Below are 17,406 nucleotides of genomic sequence, written 5' to 3'. Positions count from 1 at the left end.
GTTAAAGGCAACCACATAAGGAGGGAAGCGGGAGCAGCTGAGTGTTTCCCTGGGTCTCCTCTGCACAGCTAAGGAGACACTGAGAGAAGTTCAACTGTGTTGTGGGATTTATTCTTTTCAAGTCTCTGTTAGGGGATTGCCCTACAAAAATGTATCTTTAAGCTAAATCACAGAAAAATAACGTTCCCTGCCTGCTACTGCATGGCTACCAAGGCCTGTGGTGCCACTGAAGCATGACTGCTTCCAACTTCCCTTCTGAGCTGACAGTAGTTTTGTGGGGCTGTTGCTGAAACTTGTTTCATGTGGTGGGTAATTCTGCAGAGATGAAGCTTTAGGCTGAGATTTGCCTTTGTATCCCTCCTGCTGCGGGGCTGCGCTCAGAGCTGGAGCCGGGCACTAGATGCTTAATCTGCTGTTGCTTTCAGCACTTTGTGGTACAACAGACATGGATGATGCTGGGTTTTGCCCATGGCCACTTGGCCTCCTTGCAAGAAGTGCTGCTGAATGTATCTTTGGTCTGTTAGTGTGCAGATGTCCTTTCAGAAAGCAGTGCTGAGGGCAGTATGTTGTTTTCTGATGACTTGCAGCAGCTCTGACGAGCTCTGATGTGCTCCGTATGTCCTTGCTGAGCCTGGCATCATCCACCTTGCAGAAGGGACGGCCATGGTGTGGGTCCCCCACACTGTGCTCTCCTCCAGTGTTTGGCTCTCACCTCTTCTCAAGTGCTGGCGATAGCCTGGGGCACGTGGGGTTTATCTTTGATGTCTGCTTTCCCTCAGAGCTACAAGGACTGGTTTTGTGCTGACTGTTGAGCCACTTTTGTACCCTTGCACAGGAGTTTCCAACTTGTTTGCCCTTCCCCTCTGCTATGGTGCTGTCCTGGTGGAAAAGGCAAAGCCCAGCAGTGTTTGAAGGAGGACCAGGCAAAGAGGAGGTGAAAAGGAAGGGCATGAAGCACATCCAGCTAAACCCTGTTGAGTGCCATGCTGGGAGTTTCCACTCACACGCTCAGCTGTAAGGATGGGAAGAGCAGCCCTGCCTTCTGCTCTCTTATCCCAGCCCAGTTCTGCTGTCCTGTAGCTGCGGTTGTGGACAGAGCACCGTTGTTATACGTAGGGTTAAACTGGGCTGAGCAAAAAAGGGCGTGGTGCCTAAAAAAGAAATTGCAATTTGTCTCTAAATCACTCCGGGTTCGGTTTTCTGGGGTTAGCACTGCTGGATTCTTCAAGCTAGAACAGGAGAAAAGCAGCATAGTCTAATCTCTGACTGATTTTGTAGCCAGGGCCCTGCCTTTGTCCTCTTCAAACCCATTAGCTCTCAGCTCTGTGGCTCTAGCCCATGCAAACCCCCTCTGACTCTCCTGAAGAGTAGGAGGGGGCGCTGCAGTTGTCTAATTTGCCTGGTTTTAACTCCTTCAGAACAAGGGCAAGGTACCTGTAGGAGATAAAACAGAACGATGCAATATGTGGCAAATTCTCACAGTTGAAATGAAACAGTGGCTGTGTGTGACTTTTGCTAGTGCCAGAGGTACCTGCCACCACGCTGCTGGTTACGGGTTTTCCTGCTGTTCTGTAACTGCTGATTTCTGCCAGCATCAGCCAGGCGTGTCAGTGAGGAAGGAAGGCAGATCAGCTCGGTGCACCTTAGCATGAATTAACTCTGCTGTTGCTATTTATACAGGCAAAAAAAATCCCCTGTTTACTCCACGTTCTACAAGTCTCTGTGGTGCCAGTTGCAGGAAGCACGTAAGAGCTTCCTCTGGGCTCCTGCAAGAGTGCAACTGCTTTTTGGGTGGGCGGCAACTTCACTCCCCGTGCTGCCCACACACACTCCCAGTGCAAGACTGCTGAGCTGGCTGCTCTCTTCTGAACTGGTCCCCAGTTGGCCTTGAGCTCTCCTGTCACCAGCGAGCACCATGTGCACGTGTCCCGGCGTCCGCCTTCCCTAGCCCCCACGCTGCAAGGGGCAGCTGGTGGGGTGGCGTTAACTGCCCGCAGGAGCTGTGATCCCACAGCCCCAAGTCTGAGATGGTGTCACTCCCAAGGGTGTCCGGGGGGAGCTTCTGGGGCTCTGGGCTGAGGCTGCTCCTTCCTGCCACAAAGTCTTCCTGCGGTGATGCTGGCGAAGTGGCTGCTGCTAGCTCACCTCAGTCTCTGCAGCTCTTTCAGGGGGGTGTTAGAGGGGGCTGGAGCTGGTTAACTGCTTGTTCCTGCGCCTGTGTAATGGTGCCCTGCCAGTGGGGTTACACCTGCCAGAGGTCCTGTCCCCTGTGACAGCCCCTGACAGGAGGCTGCTCACATCAGTTTTTCATGCGGCATATTTGAGGCTGAGAGACTGTTTGGGGCTGTAAGCAGGGTGTGATGGAGAGTTTGGGTGTGATGGGGCTGGTAACATAGCGACCGAGGGAGGTTTCAGCTGCTAACTGTGCATCAGAGGAGCATTCCCACGTTGCCTGAGAAGATGCTCACGGCACAGCCCTTCGGCAGCATGCGCTGCTGCATGTCAGCACCAGCAACCGCGTGAGGGGCAAAATGACTTTTCCCGGTGTCTTCCTGGGGCAGTGGCAGGCAGGTGGGGAGTGAGCTGGGGCAGCTCCCCAGGCCCTGAGCACTGCGGGCAACCAGGAACTCGAGCTGTGAACAAGAAACACAGGCTCCTTTTAGGCAGCACACAAGGCTGTAGGCTCAGTTTCCCAGTGCTTAAAGGAGCTTTGTTCTCTGTGCTGGTTAGAGGCTGATTTTTCAGTATCTTAAACAGAAATCTTGTTTTTAGGCTTGAGAAAAAAGCTTTCTAATTTACAAAGGCATGGCATTTTTCTTTTCCCTCCTCCCCCTCCCTTCAATGGCTACTATTCCTTGAACAATGCCGCTCTTTGCTGGGTTCTGCTCTTGAGCTTGTATTTCTTGATCGCTGCTTAAAGCAGAGCTTGTCACAATTGCATTTTTCTCTGGAACTTGCGGTAAAGCACCAGCTATTCTTCACCTCCCACACTGTAATCGCACTTGCTTGTGCCTGTGAGCCGAGAAGTGCTGCTTAATGTACCGGCCTCCCCTACCTCTCTGGGGAAGCCCCCCAGGCCTCCCAGCAACCCGGGAGGGCAACAACACTTCAGCCAAGGGGCAGCAGGTGCTGCTGCCACGCAGGGCTGGAGACACAGCTCCTGGGCGATTAGTGAAGGACAGGTTGTTGTATTATTGCTTCTTTTTCTTGAAAATGCCCCCTTTCGCCACACAGGTTTAAAGCCAGTCCTGTTAACCCTTTTCACCCGGCAGCTCTGTTCACTGCAGGAGGATACACTGGGGATTGCATCTCCTGCAGGGCCCCTGCCTGCCCCTTTTCTCACTCACACAGGTAAGGAAGGCTCAAATTGTCTCCTGAGGAAGGAGCAGCTGGCTGAAGGGCTCAGGGATGAGGACCAGCACAGGCCAGGGGCAGCCCACGGCCATGAACTAGTCTTTACCTGAGCTAAGGTGTGGGGAAGCATCCTGGTGGCCAAACCACCCTTTCCTGGTGCTGTCATCTAGGCTGAGGGGCTGCTGTAAGGCAGGAAGATCCTCGCTGTGTGCTCAGAGAAAAGGTGGGAAGGATGGTAAGGATGATCTCATAGGAAGAGATGTGGTTTGTCTGGTTCCATGTTTTTTGTGGTAGTAAGAAGAGAAAGCTGGGAGGTCCCCCAAGACAGGAGCCTGAGACATCAGCATCTCCCTGAACACTGGTCCTTGGTCTCCTCTTTATGGTAAGCACAGCTCGCACCCCCCCTCCAGCCCCTCCTGCTCCCCAGTGAGGGCACCCTGCCCGCTCCCTCTTCTTCCAGCCATTTGTGTCATGTTCTAGCGTGGCTGTCGAAATGAAGGAGTTAAGAAAGAAAAATGTTCATGCTAAGAGAGTTTCTGTGCTTTATGTACAATCAATAGTGCTGCTAATCACTCCTGAACGTTTTCTATCCTTTTGTGCTCAAAGCCATCATTAAAGCTTCATGAGAAATTAGTCACGCTTTGTAACTTGCGGCTGATCCAGGTTTTGCCTTTGGGTTTGATTTGGTGAGCAGTCTGAGCCATCCTCCCCAAAAAGGGTTGATTCAAAAGCAGCCACATCCTCTTTGAGCCGTGTTTCCTTAGCAGGGACTGGGCTGGGGTTTTTCCCTACTTGATTGTAGCAACTCTCGCATCTTTTAGGATTAATATCAGCTTTCATGCAAGAGGAAAAAAAAAAAAAAATGCAATGGCTGCGTTGAGCTCGCTCTGTCTCTGCCACAGGCCTCTCCTCACCCGCCAGCAGCTGATTTACAGCCTGGAGGCGAGGGGAGAGCGAGGCCAGCATCCTGCCAGGGTCGGGAAGGTGAGCTCGACTGAAAATCCAGCGAGAGAAAAAACCCGCAGGCACCGGAGGGAACCGGGGGGCCGGTGTTCCCCTTCCCGGCCTGACCCCCCCCTGGCGCTGCACTTCTCCTCCCCCCGCGCTGCCCGAGGGCTCGGGGCCCCCCGCGGAGGGCCCAGGTATTTTCAGTCGCTAAAATGGACCCGTCCGGCCGCCTGCGGGCGGGAGAGCGGAGCGGGGGGCGCTGGGGGCCTCGGCTCTGCCCCTGGAGGGGGGGGGGTGTCGGGCCGCAGAAAGGGGCTTTTGAGGGATTTTCGGCGCCGCCCGGAGGGTCCCGCCGCCCCCCCGCGCCCCCCCCCCCCTCCCCCGGTCCCCGCGCGCTGAGGGCGCGTGAGCCGGCGGCGGGCGGCGATTGGCTGCGCCGGCACCCCGGGGGCCGCCGGGCCGCGGCCGCCCGCCGAGCGCCATTCACGGCGCTGCCCGCCCGCACGCGCCCGGCCTCATTCACAAAAACTTCATTCATAAAAGCGGCGGCGGCGGCGGCCCGGGCGCTGCCCCGCTCCTGCCCCGCCGCGCTGCGGGAAACAGCGCCCGGGGGCTCTTTCGGTCCAGTTGTTTGGGGATTGTGGTGCTGATGTTCCGGCGAGCCGGTAGCGAGACTGACACCGAGAGCTGCCGGCGCCGTTCAGTATTTTTTTCCTTAAAATATTGGGTTTGTGCCTGACGGCGGGGCAGGAGCGTTGCAGCGCGGGGATGCTCTTCGCCTCTCGGGCAGCCGGCGATGGAAATTGCGGAGCGCTGGGCACCTTCCCGGGTTCGTGCCGGTCTGCAAATGTGTTTGAGCTTGTAGGTCTCTTGCTTTGTGCGGAATATGCTTGAGCTTTCGCTGCGGCCAGGACTCCGCGATTAACGCTGCTACAACTGTGAGTCTCCAGCGCTAGGTGGGATTTAGGCTTGAGGCAGGAACGAAGGCAGGTTTGGAGAGCGGCTCTTCAGCTAAAGCTGCCATACCACTGATGTGCTTGCCTGTAATGCTGCTTTTATTGCTGCTTACAAGATACCAGACATCCATGCAGTTTTAAGCCTCGTCCATTGAGGAAAATAAACCACTCGAGAGGGAGTCAGCAAAAATATCCGCTAGGTTTCTGGTTTTAAAATTGTTTGACTTGTTTGATTTCTATATAATTTATCTACCAGAGCCAGTTTATGCAAGAGTATCCAGTTACAGACCTGCCAAGGCTATGAGAGAACGCAGCCAGCAGAGCTTCGGTGGACACGTCCTGTATGTAGGGTTATTCCGACATCCAGGAATGCTGCACAGAGCTAAGTACAGCCGGTTCAGGAATGATTCCATAACATCCCTAGACGAAGGCGCGCAAAACACGTCTTTAAATATCAAAGGTTCTTCCTCCTCTTCCCCTTCTTCAACGCCTAATTTACTGACGGAAGATGTCTCCTTGGGGCCACAGGACACCTGCACCACCCTGTGCACGCTGATCCCACGGATGGCAAACATTAAACTGGCCAACCCCTCAAATCTGCCGGGGCTGAAAAGCTTCTGTCTGGGAACGAAAGAGGTGCCACGAATTAAACTCACAGAGTGCGTTACCATCCCGAGCAGCCCAACCTCACCTGAGATCAGCTGCCTCTTGGCCTCTTACCCACAGCCCGACCTGGACAGGCTGGCCCTAACCCCGAAGCCGGCGGGTGACTGCGCCGTGCGGGGAGTTGAGGAGGCTCCTGGGGACAGGCGGGACAGGAGCCTCACGCAGAGCGGCGAAGGCGTGGGGGAGCCGGCAACGACCTACGGCGTGCGGGTGAGTACTCGCAGGGTTTCCATTCTCTGACCCAGCGAACTGCCCAGGTGCCTGCAGGGTGACCTCCGCGCTCTCACTCCTGGAGTCTGTGCTCCAAACCACTGGCTTCTCCCGTGTGTTTCCTGTCTCCTGATGGGCGTAGGGATGTGGTGTCCAACTGAGGGGGTTAAAAGGACCACAGCCCTTCCCAGAGGTGACACAACATCCTTTTTCAAAAGACTATCTTTAGACTCCCCGAGGCGTGCAGCTGAGTTGCAATTGAAAGAGGGGTTGCTCTGGCCAGAAATGCCTGTTGGAGGGCAGAGGAGGCCCACGGAAAAGGCTTCCCATCCCTTGCAGAGCAGGTCCCAGGCACTAGGCACTCGCTGGCCCACGCCGCTAAGGTATTTGTCATGGAGGGGGTGGGAGAGGTGCTGGGACCACCCTGCTGCTGCCCAGAGCCCCTCTCCCCCATGCCTCCTGCGCTGGGAGGTGAGCGGGCAGGATGCCGAAGCCGTCCTCCTTTGATGCTCTAGGGCTGCGTCTGATTTTCTTGGTAATGATGATGTACAGAATATGCTGCCTGTTTCTTCAGAAGACACCCTGAAGTAGCCTTTCTGGGTATTTTTCATGTTGTGGACCGGGGTTGGTGTGTATCGTCTTCTAATTCGCGATGGCTGAGAGGAGACCATGGGTCCTGGGCTCAGTGCTTTGGCTCCCCTCCACCCCTGCCACACCTGGGAGGTTTTTAATTTTATTTTCCTCTCTGGACTTTACATTTTTGTGCCTGGACCTCACTGTTTGCTTGCTGGCCATCGCTTCCTTCTCTATGCTCTGAATCTCTGACCCTGCACATTTTAGTGCTTTGCTGCTTCTGTCAAAAGCACTCCTGGGCAAACACTGCCCGCTGCTTGCATGGAGGCAGCCAGTGCAGACCACAGGGAAATGGCAGAGAGCAGACTAAACCTGCTTCACAAATACTCATGTAATGGCTGGCCTGACCCAAGGGCTCCTGGAGTTCTCGAAGCCCTCGTGCCTGTCCCTGACATGCAAGGAAGACCACAGGAGCAGTCTGTACAAGGGATTATTAACCAGCTTCTATTCCTCCTGGTGGCTGCAGACAGGGTGCTAAGAGAGTGTGTGTGTGTGTAAGCTCTGTTTGTTGTACAGAAAGTATCAAAATGTGCTAGAAGGAGTAAAAAAAAACCATAAACCATACAAAATTTGTGGCCCCCCCCCCGATGTTTCACAAGCAGAAAGGTCTAAAGAAAGGTGCAAGGCCACATGTCTCTCCAAATGCAGCAGGAGGGCAGGCAAGTAAGAGGGGAGAAGAGCAACATGGGGAGGCAGCTGTGTTCACCTTTCCCCAGGCAGGAATGAGATGCCTGCCCGGTGTCCGGCAGTGGCATGGCTGGTTTGATGGGATGTTGGCTGACAGGTGAGGATGTCCCAGCATGGCACCAGCTGCTGTGAGTGGAGCCACAGGAGGCCCCAGGACATTCACCTGAGGTGCAGCAGGTGGAGGGAGGGAATGCACGATTTAATTGTGCTGATGTGTGTCCTTTTATGTTTGCTTTTCTTTAAATTCTAGTGTTAACGTGAACGGTTGAGGTTTTGACACCAGCAAGCTGCTGAAATAGATGAATGAGACTGTGACTTACAGTGACAGTACAAGGGCCACCACAGCTCCAGGTGGCCAGCTCCAGCCTTCTGCCAGCCCGCAAAGGGCCGTGCTGGTGGATGGTGTGGTGCCCAGTGCCCCCACCATGAGGAGCCACCTTGCCTGCTGCGGTCTGAGCAGCGCCCAATGCAGTGTTGCTTGTGGTTAAGGCTTTGAAGTACCTATAGAGATTAAATACTGAAATGCTAATGCCAGAGGCACACTTAAAGAATTCAGTTTCTGACACAGGGAGGAGATGATGAAGCACGGGGGGAATTTCCCAGATTTCTGTTGTGGCCCAGGGCTGAGAGCAGAGGCACTGAGGTGTCACCTGCTGGGGAGTACATGAGCAAGAAAGGGGAAGAAAGAGCAAAAAATGAGATGGACTTTCCAGGAAGGTCATGTGAAGTGGGGAAGGGCTTGTCCCCTCCTGCTGATATCCAGGTTGTATTTCCAGCATGGTTTTCTGCTGATCTTTCTGGAAGTCACCCCATTTCATGGGCAGTGTCTCTGAAGGGAGGTCACTGGCAGGAGCCTCCCAACACAAGAGGGAAATGTTGTTTCCCTGCCTCTTTACTGCATCTTCCTGCTGCTGTTGCTGCCATGGCTGTGGGCCTGCAGGAGCCAGCCCCAGGAGAGCTGCGAGAGCTTTGCTGACGTGTCCTGGCCAAACTCTTGGTGTTTTTTTCAACCAGCCCCTATAGTAAGAAGCAGGTTGGTAAATAAACAGCCTGGGGCTTCAGCATCACAGCAGAAGCAAGTTGCTTATTTCCCCCGGGAGCAGGAGGCTTCTCTGGGAGCTGGTGATGGAGCCTCAGATGGGCTGGGAAGCAGCCAGGGGTGCAGGGCTGCAGGAGTGTGGTACAGAGGGATGGTCGCACCTGGAGGCAAAGTGGGGCCAAGAGGCTGAGGGGCCAGGCAGCCCTGGGAGCTGCTCCCAACCTTTATCCCAATCCCTACCCCCTTGCCCTGGACTTCACCCTCCCTGCTGTGGCGTTTGGAGACACCCACTGTCCCCATGCAGCTTCTCGTGCTCTGCTGGTTATGGGATCCTTGGGGTCTCCCCGGAGACCATTTTAGGAGGAGGGTGAGGTCTACGTTTCAGGGATTGCTGCTGCTGGAAATCTTTGGCCTTGAAAGCTTAATTGGATTTTGAAGAGGATTTGGCACTTAAATGGAGAGGGTCTACAGTTATTTTAGAAAGGCAATAATATGGTGAAGTAATGAAATGCCATAGGGCAGAAGCTGTCCCCTACGGACTGGAGTGAGGCAGAAATTGTCTTTCTAGGCTTGGTTTAAGAAGAGGTGATGCTGGGCTCATTGCGTCTCCCTGGAAGGCAGCTGTGGCTGTGTGTGACTGGTGATCACTGGGCACCTGTGTCACGGCCGTGTGCCACCTGGGCTGCAGGGACGAAGCTGAGACCTGTAACAGCACCTGTTCCCCCAAGATGCTCCTGTGAGTAACACAGAGCCCAAATATTAATATTTAAATAGAAGCCCTGACAGCTCTGATTCCCACGGTGTTATCTTTCAAAACAGACTTTGTACACAGCTTGCTGCAGGATTTACGAGATGGATATTTACCTTGGCCTTGTTCACATTCTGCCTGTTACACACCTTCCCACAGTGCCGCCCATCTGGAGCTGAGATTGTCTCCAAACGGTGCCCACAGTGGCCACGGGACTTGAGTCTCCTGCTGGTGTTTGTTATGGCTGTGAGGAGCCTGAGGAGTATTCCAAGAGGCACTTGTTGTCCTTGCTCTTGCTCATTCGGGAGAGCCAGGGCCGTGGCTGCTCTGAGCGGGAGGGTATGAGCCAGCTCTCAGCACTGCCCTGCACCAGTGGCCCCTGCGAGACCACTGAGAATCAGCGGGATGGTGCCACTGGACCTAACATGGAGTGAGGCTCTGTGGCTGAGCTTAAGTCAGTAATGCTTGAGTCTTTGGGAGGTGATGTTCATATTGGTTTAAAAACGTGCTTATTTAACTACAATATGGAAAGGGAATGCTATTTCCAGGTATTTTAAAGTATAATGATATTCTGCTGAAATAATACGATACAGGTTGTTTGCAGCATCCTTTGTCTTAAAGGAGTTTTACCAATATAGAGGTTGGTCCTCTGCTAGCAGTTTGATGGCATATATATATATGGATAAATGCCATCATATAGATACAGAATCAGTTGCTTGTCTCTAGAGTAGAAGGAGCCTGACTACGTCTAACGTCAGAGTTCAGAACAATGAGAATTATGCCCTGAAAGAGTTCACCTGGGCACCTGTCCCCTACGCACTCCTGCTGTTGTCCATGGAGGGTGCAGCAGGTCAACTGGGAGCTCCAGTTGCCTCTACGTGAGGAGCGGGTGTTCAGGGCAGCCCTTTCCCGGTCCCGAGGAGCCACCAGTGCCTCTCCTGTGCTCAGGACAAGGGAAATAATTGTGGTGTTTCAGCTGCAGCCTGGCACGTGGCACCCTGACACTGCACCCGGAGAGCTGCTCTGCATCGCCTGTCGTAAATAACTGACTCCAGGCGGGTGTGCAGCCAGGGCCCTGGCAGGAAGGAGATGGGCTCTGGTGAATCACGGCTTCGGAGCCGCAGCTGTGAATCACGAGCCGGGGGCTCAGGGCTGGAGGGTGCTGGGGCGTGCTGAGGGGGCCGGGGCGGGCGGCAGCCCCGCAGCACCCACCTGTGCACGCCCCGTCCCGGGGGCTGCGCCTCTCGCACCCAGCACCCTCTCCAGGGCCCGTGCACTTCTCTGGGTAATTCCTTAACAGAAACCAGCACGTTTCTAGGCCATTTGCTTCATCACAGCCAGGAGCACAGGGCCAGAGCGGTTTTGAACCAATTCCTGTGGAGCCCTGGCCTGAGCACCATGCTGCAGAAAGTGGGTTTTCAGCAAAAAACTAAAAAGAGAACGAAAATATGTGTGTGTGTGCGTGTCTGTATATTTACGAACTTTTTCCCTGGGTTTTTCTCAAAATGTATTTAAAAATTGAAAACCTGTGAATGAGGTGGTCAGGCTTTCCCAGGAAGATTTCCATTTATCAGCAGCTGTTTGTCATGACAAGAAGCCACAGCTCGCAGCCCCTTAGGGAAGAGGCCGTGCTGGTGGGCAGGAGCAGCGGGACAGAGCGGGGCCCAGCCTGGCTGGCTGCACCACCGCTGCTCCAGGGAGGAAGATGAGAGCAGGGCAAGCACATGAGGAGAGTTCTGCTAGCACTGACAAACCACTGGTGGGTTTTTTTAATGCGCTTAATGGTCTTTAATGGGCCTTTTTCTTCCTTAAAGGTGTCCAGTCTGTTTTCCAGCCCATTCTACCTGGGTTTTGTACTCTCTCTCCGCTGCCCTGGGCTGCCTTTGCCTCTCTGCTCCCCTTAGGGAGGGACAGGAGGGAGGCTCTGCTGGCATCACTTTTGGCTCTGGAAGGGGTTGGTGCTTGGTGGAGGAAGCCAGTGTGGTTCACGTTGGGCAACGAGCCGGTGGAATCTCCTGCAAGGTGCAAACCTGGGCCAGAGCTCTTCATTAGCAGCCTGACTGGTGGGGGTCTCTGATTTCCAGTGGACACAGTGGCTTTTCAACTGCAAAGCCACCACAGGCAGTGTCTGAGGAAGGGCTGAGAGAACTTCTCCTCAAGAACTAGAGTGATCTGTGCATTGCTCCTTGCCCGCACCCCTGGCTTGTCTCTGGAGGGAGGCCAGTGCTTCACCTTCCTGCCGGGGCAGAAAAGCTGGAGGATCTCACACCAGGTGTTGCAACCTGTGAGAGCATGTCCCTGAGCCCGTCGGCCAGCCGCAGGGAGGGCAGCACTGCGGCTCTTACAGGCAAAAGTCATTTTTCTTGGGTGGAAAAGGCAGAGGCCTGTCTCCTTATAACTCCAGTGCCGTGGTCCTGCCACGAGCTGGTGGCTGCTGCTCGCTTCTGCCCAGTCTTCCCACCGGATCCACCGAAAGCTAGAGATGAATTATTCAAGCAAACCAAAGTGAAACTCTCCTGCTGCTCTGCAGCCACCTTGCCCTGCATGGCAGAGAGTCGTGTCCCCCCCTCCGTGAGGCAGCACCCACCCCAGGCAGCCCTTGCCTGCAAGGAAAGAGAATGATGGGAAGCTCAGAAGTGGTTTTTCCCTCACTTTAGAAGTGCCTTGTTGAAGCAGTGCTGGGAAAATAAATGCTTGCATGGAATTCAGATCCCATGCTCTTGTGCACACACAGTACTGCTGCTTGTGGCTGGTTCCTGCTCAGGAGGCTGTGCTTTATTTTTAGGGAATTTGAACGTAGTCTCAGCATCTGTTTGGACAGAGACTGTTTTGCAGCAGCATGTTACCTGACTGTCTCTGCGAGCAAATCCTGTCGCTTGGATTTTTTTGTTAGTTGGCTGTGGGGTCTGTAGGAGCTGCTCTTTGCATTATGCATGAATTAATGCCTTTTAACTAATAGGTAAATTGCAAGGCTGCAGCTGTATTTGTTTAATTAGGAGCTCCGTGTGCTGCTCCCTGTATCATTCCTGCGGGTGAATCACTGGCTGTCATTCAAGCTGGAGCTGGAGCCACTGGCTGCGTTATGGCAAGGAGTGCAGTGAGACGTGGGTCTGGATTAGAGGGTGCCTGAAAAGCTTATTCAGGCTAGTGCCTGCCTAGTGCCTTCACATCTCCTCCCACACAGTCCCTCATCCTGTTTGCAGTCACTCCTCGTCATCTCTTGTAAATAGATGTGAAAAGATGGGTTCATCTTCAGTAACCACCCTTCTCTCCCCGCCGCCTCCCTGCTATCCCGGCTGTGTGGGGAAACAGCAGCCAGCCCCAGATGACCCTCCAGCTTCAAGCACCAAGAGATGAAGCAGCCCCTGGTGCTGATGCTGTCCCCAGCCCTTTGCAGGGGGACAGAGGACAGCTTTGAGCACATCGCTGTTAGAGGAGCCCTTCCCTCTGCAGCAGCGACCAGCGAGTCTGTTCTTTCCCTTCCAAGAGCTGTTGCTCGACCCAGCAAGAGCTCTCCATCCTGCTGCCGACAGATCAGTGGGTTCAATATCCGCTTTCATTGGTGATGTCAAGTCTTTAGTGCTCAGCTTGTTTCAGTGTTGGCATTTTATTTTACTGTAGGTAGCTGAATTCTGCAGTTGTATCTGTGCTTGTTGTCCCAGGCTGGTTACAGCACCCTTGTGCCCGTGTCCAGCTTCCCCCAGCAGCTCAGTGAAGCTGAGGTGTGCTCCTCTTTGTGGGCCTTCAGAAGATGAACCCCTTTCCTTGGACACCACATTTGAACCCCCTCGATATTGCTGTCACCGTGTTAGAAAAACACTTGGCAGATAGCTTGGGCTGGGGCAAGGGCTGGGTGCTGCTGGGGATTCCTCTCCTGGGCGCTGCGGGAGGGCAGCCCTGGCTGCTGCCCTGCTGATGCTTTTGCTTAACACTCTCTGCTGCAGGAAGGCAGGAGCTGGCCTCAACCTTGCATCCCCAGATGAGCCCACCAGCGTTTTGTGGGAGCTGCTGTTTGGGGTATACAGGATGGGGAGTAGGGGCACCACCTGAACTGGAGTCCGGGCACACAGAAGTCTGAGACAGGCTGCTCCTGCCTTCCCCTTTCTCTCATACACCTTGTTGGACTTGTACTCCTGTTGGACTCAGCCATGGAGGGGTTAATTTTTTCCTTGTTTATTTGTTAATTATTCTTTCTTCCCCGGAGAGTGTCTTTTGTTTTCTTGAATAGGCTTCTGGTATCCCATTGTCCTTTTTTGTGCTCCATGGGTTTCTCCCCATCTCTGTGACTCCAACTTCCTCAGTCCCGGTCCCCAGGCGTCCCCCTGCCCCGGGCTCTGCTGCCTCTCTGTACCCTCCTACTGAGATGTGAAGGTTCAGCCATTAGTAACTGTGCTGGTTTAGATAACCAATGGCAGCTAAAATAAATGAGAGATGCAGTGAGGTGCCATGTTAATGCACTTCCCTACTCAGGCTTTTAAAGGGAAAAAAAAAAAAAAAAAAAAAGGCCTTTTGTGAATCATTGATAAGTTCAGCTTCACTCAGGGTCACTTATGCAAAAACCTAATATTGATTTTTTCATCTTTGCTTAGAGTAGCTTCCCACGCATCTGTTCAGGATGCAGTGGGGACTCACTTATCAGCATATGACTCACCTACTCCTCTAAATCTTTTTTTTTTTTTTTCAAGAATAGAGGGGCAGCCAACCAGCTCACAGGATGCTTGACCTTATACTGTAGGATCAGAGGTCGCTGCTGTGCTACAAGCTGAGGCTCTAGACATATTTTCCTCATTCGCTCTGTTCCCGTTAAGCAGGAATATCTTTAACAAGTAAGACAGCTCTCAGAGTCCTTTACAAAGTCATTAAACGTTCATTAGGGAAGCAGTTCTGCTAACCCTTCAGATTCTTATTGATGTCCTTCCAGGTCTCTGACCTAATTCTGGAGTTCTCCCAAGGGTTACATTTCTATCTGGAAAGAAACCAAAACAGGGATAATACAATTGTTGTGGAATCCCTGCTTGACTGCACACATAATGTTCTCTTTTTAACACAGACATTCATTTCAGGAAAGTCTCCAAAGCTGAAACAGATACCTAAATCCAACCCCCCCTGAATGGCCCAGCAGAAAAATTGATTCACAGCAAAGTGAGGCAGAGGAGGTAAATACAGTACTTTTCCCTGGACAGAGAGTGCTTCCTCCGTCCGTTCAGAGCAAGAGGACAGAGCATGCATGTCCCTGCCTGGGATTTGCAGGTTGTCTGCTGTATCCCAGAGGCTTTGACTACCTGCAGGAGAGGTCTGCGCAGGCAGGCTGTGGCTGCAGCCCGCGGGCACTGCCGGATGCTCCCCAAAGCCCTTCTCTCTCTGGAAGGATTCATTGTGGAAGAGAGGATGCAAACTGAGAGACCCAGACCTATGCCAGCCTAGTGAAAGGGAGATGTTAAAGCTCTTCAGAAGCAAAGAGATGGGTATCTACAGAATTGCTGAAGGAATTAGTAAGACATTATTTTGGAGAGGTAAACTCAGTGGATAGACTTAGCTTCACACATGTCATTGAGTTGAAAATGTTCCATAGGCTTGTACATAACATCAAAGGAGCCTATGGGCTGACATGCCATCGCATTCTTGATGCTTCTGAAAATTAGTCCTATGCAAATCCCAAACGAGTATAGAAAAAGCCCCCAGCTCTGCCCCATACAACAGAAGTCTAGGAGTCAGGCTCTAATTTAAAGCAGGTCAGTTTATAATGCAGGCTCTTAAGAGCTTTTGCTATGAGCTGGAATTGCAGCTCTACCTCCTTCATCTTCTGCAGAGGTTATTTGTCAGCAGACGTGCAGCAGCATGGAGCCAGTGGTTTTCCTCACGCCTAGTAATGCCTCCGCTGCTCTGAAGGGACATTGAGCTCTTCTGCATGGGGGCTCTGAGTGCATTTGTCCCGTGGATTTTCCCTCCCACATTTATGCATTCCTCTCAGCTCAGTGCCACAAGCTAATCAGTGAGAATAAGCAGAATTGGAAAAAAGGAATGATTAGATTTTGTGTCCCTGGAGTGCTTTACCTTTTTTTGTGCTATGTTGTTGAAGCCACTGGTCTCTTTATTGCTCATCTCTACACTTTTCAGTAAAATGAGATCTATTTAGGAAGCAGCTTTAGGGTGGATGATTTGATTTTCCATTTCGACTGTGGTTCTGCGTATACTTAGTGAACTGAAATCACATTTGCTTCCTTCTGTGATCCTCCTTTTACCTGCGTGCTAGATATTAATGAAGTTCTCCTTTCTCTCTGTCTCTCTGATTTCCCCAGTACATGGGCTGTATTGAAGTGCTGCAGTCGATGAGGTCCCTGGACTTTGGCACACGAACGCAAGTCACCAGGTAGGTGGTATCAAACTGAAATTCAACCCAAGAATGAAAATCCCAAGTGCTAATTTCTGTATAAAGCCAAGGATGCGTGCCAAGCTCTGAGACAATTTTGAATAGGAGTTTGCATGTTTTGTTTTGTGTTTTCCCAAGCGATGATTTGAGTTATTTGATCATTACAATAGGCTATTTGCATTCGAAAATGAATTGTTTCAGCCACAGATCTTATTTCTCTCCCAATTCTTGTTCTGGATGCAGAGAGCCTCCCCCTGCAGTCGCAGCATGGTACAGACATCCCTAGCTAGGTGGGTGCCAGCAGCAGGCAGGCCATGCTCCCAGGCTCAGCTCAGCTCGGCTCAGCTCAGCGCTGCCCGCCCAGCTCACCCAAGGCACAGGGTGCACCAGCTGGTGCTACTGTGGCTGTGGGTGGCCGAGGTGTGAGCCTGGATCCTCTCAGGCCTCTCTGCCCTGCTGCTTCGCACCTGATGCAGAAGGTGCCATCGGCTCCTCAATCCACCATGGGCATCTAATGAATTTTTATCAGACTTATGACTTTGCTTGACCCCGTCTGCACCAAGGCCAGGCTCAGCTGGAAGCGGTGTCACAAGGAAAACACGTTGAAATACAGCCATTTCCAACTGTACTGCAGACATCAGTTTCCAGGCTGCAAATCAGAAAAAGATGAATATTTCGCTCTCGGATACAACTGAATGTGGTTTAAACGTGAAATATTTTGTTGTCTTTCGAGAAATTTGCAACTTCTATTGCAGATTGCTGCCAGTCACTGGGTGTAGGTTATTGAGACATGCACCTGTACAGTTATTGAAATGTCCTGTCAGGAACAGAAAACCCCGGTTTATTTTTATGTTTTCTCATGTAAGTGTGTCAGTGCGGGAGTGTTGGAGTTCTCAGAATAAGCACCCTCTTTCCAGCTCAGAGCACTGCATGCTGCTGGGATATACTCATGGTCCAGCAGCCAGGACTAGTGCTCTGCCGGGCAGCCCCAGCACCCACCCAGCATCCCGGCACCTCCAAAGGCTTTGTGGAGGGGTGGGTAGGTGCAGAGTATTTTGGCCTGGCCTTAGACATGTTCCTTCCTCCCCTCAGCTGTTTTTCTAGCATGGTTCATGCTGAGGATGCCAGGAATGTGGTTGAGGTTTCCTGTGCCTGCCCATCTCTTTCTTCCTGCTGGTGGATGATTTACAGATGCTCTTTTGCTTCCTCAAGTGTTTGTATCAAAGAAATCCTGGAGAAAGGAAAGAAACATGAAGAGATCAGTGTTACATTTCCACCTATTGGCTCCCAGACTTACCAGCTAAAAGGAAACAACTGAAAGACTTGAGTCCTTAAATGCCTTTATAACACACTCAAAAGCTGCCCGATTGTTTTATATTCAAAATCAGCGGTTGTTGACATTTACAATCAGCATAAGCACGCACTCACCCAGTTCCTGCATGTGTATATGAAGAAGTGCCTGAGATACAAATATACTTCCCTCAGCCTAGTCATTTACTGATCAAAAAGAGCCATGTAGTACATTTATCCCAAAGCAACCAGCCTGGTGCATTCAGACCAAGCCATTGGTCTGTATTCCTCAACAGCCTTGGCCAAAGAGTGAGGTTATCCCCCATTTGTCAGACACGGGGTGTGTATGCTGCTACACTTAGCAAATAGAACTACGGATGGTTTGTCTGGAAAATAATGAATATGAATTACTATGTGACAAGAGCTTGCCAACATAAATTTGGCCCGAATGGTAAGGTTTTGTTAACCGGAGATATGTGAAAACTTAACAATGGAAATATTTCCA

The 17,406-nt window shown here is 52.2% G+C and overlaps 1 protein-coding gene across 1 annotated transcript in view; it reads left to right on the top strand.

Moving 5' to 3' along the window:
* The first annotated feature begins 4,781 nt into the window (after positions 1–4,781).
* The window catches only part of SHC4 (SHC adaptor protein 4), a 34,285-nt gene continuing 21,660 nt past the window's right edge, over positions 4,782–17,406 (top strand). Inside the window, exons 1-3 of the mRNA XM_074917376.1 lie at positions 4,782–5,131; positions 5,515–6,134; positions 15,541–15,611. Coding sequence (XP_074773477.1) covers positions 5,071–5,131; positions 5,515–6,134; positions 15,541–15,611 — 752 coding nt within the window. The 5' untranslated portion in view covers positions 4,782–5,070. The remainder of the gene's footprint in view (positions 5,132–5,514; positions 6,135–15,540; positions 15,612–17,406) is intronic.

Source organism: Athene noctua, chromosome 13 (genome assembly GCF_965140245.1).
Source record: "Athene noctua chromosome 13, bAthNoc1.hap1.1, whole genome shotgun sequence".
Classification (NCBI taxonomy): Eukaryota; Metazoa; Chordata; class Aves; order Strigiformes; family Strigidae; genus Athene; species Athene noctua.
Note: the sequence above shows the minus strand (reverse complement) of the source record. Positions and strands in the feature narration are given on the sequence as shown.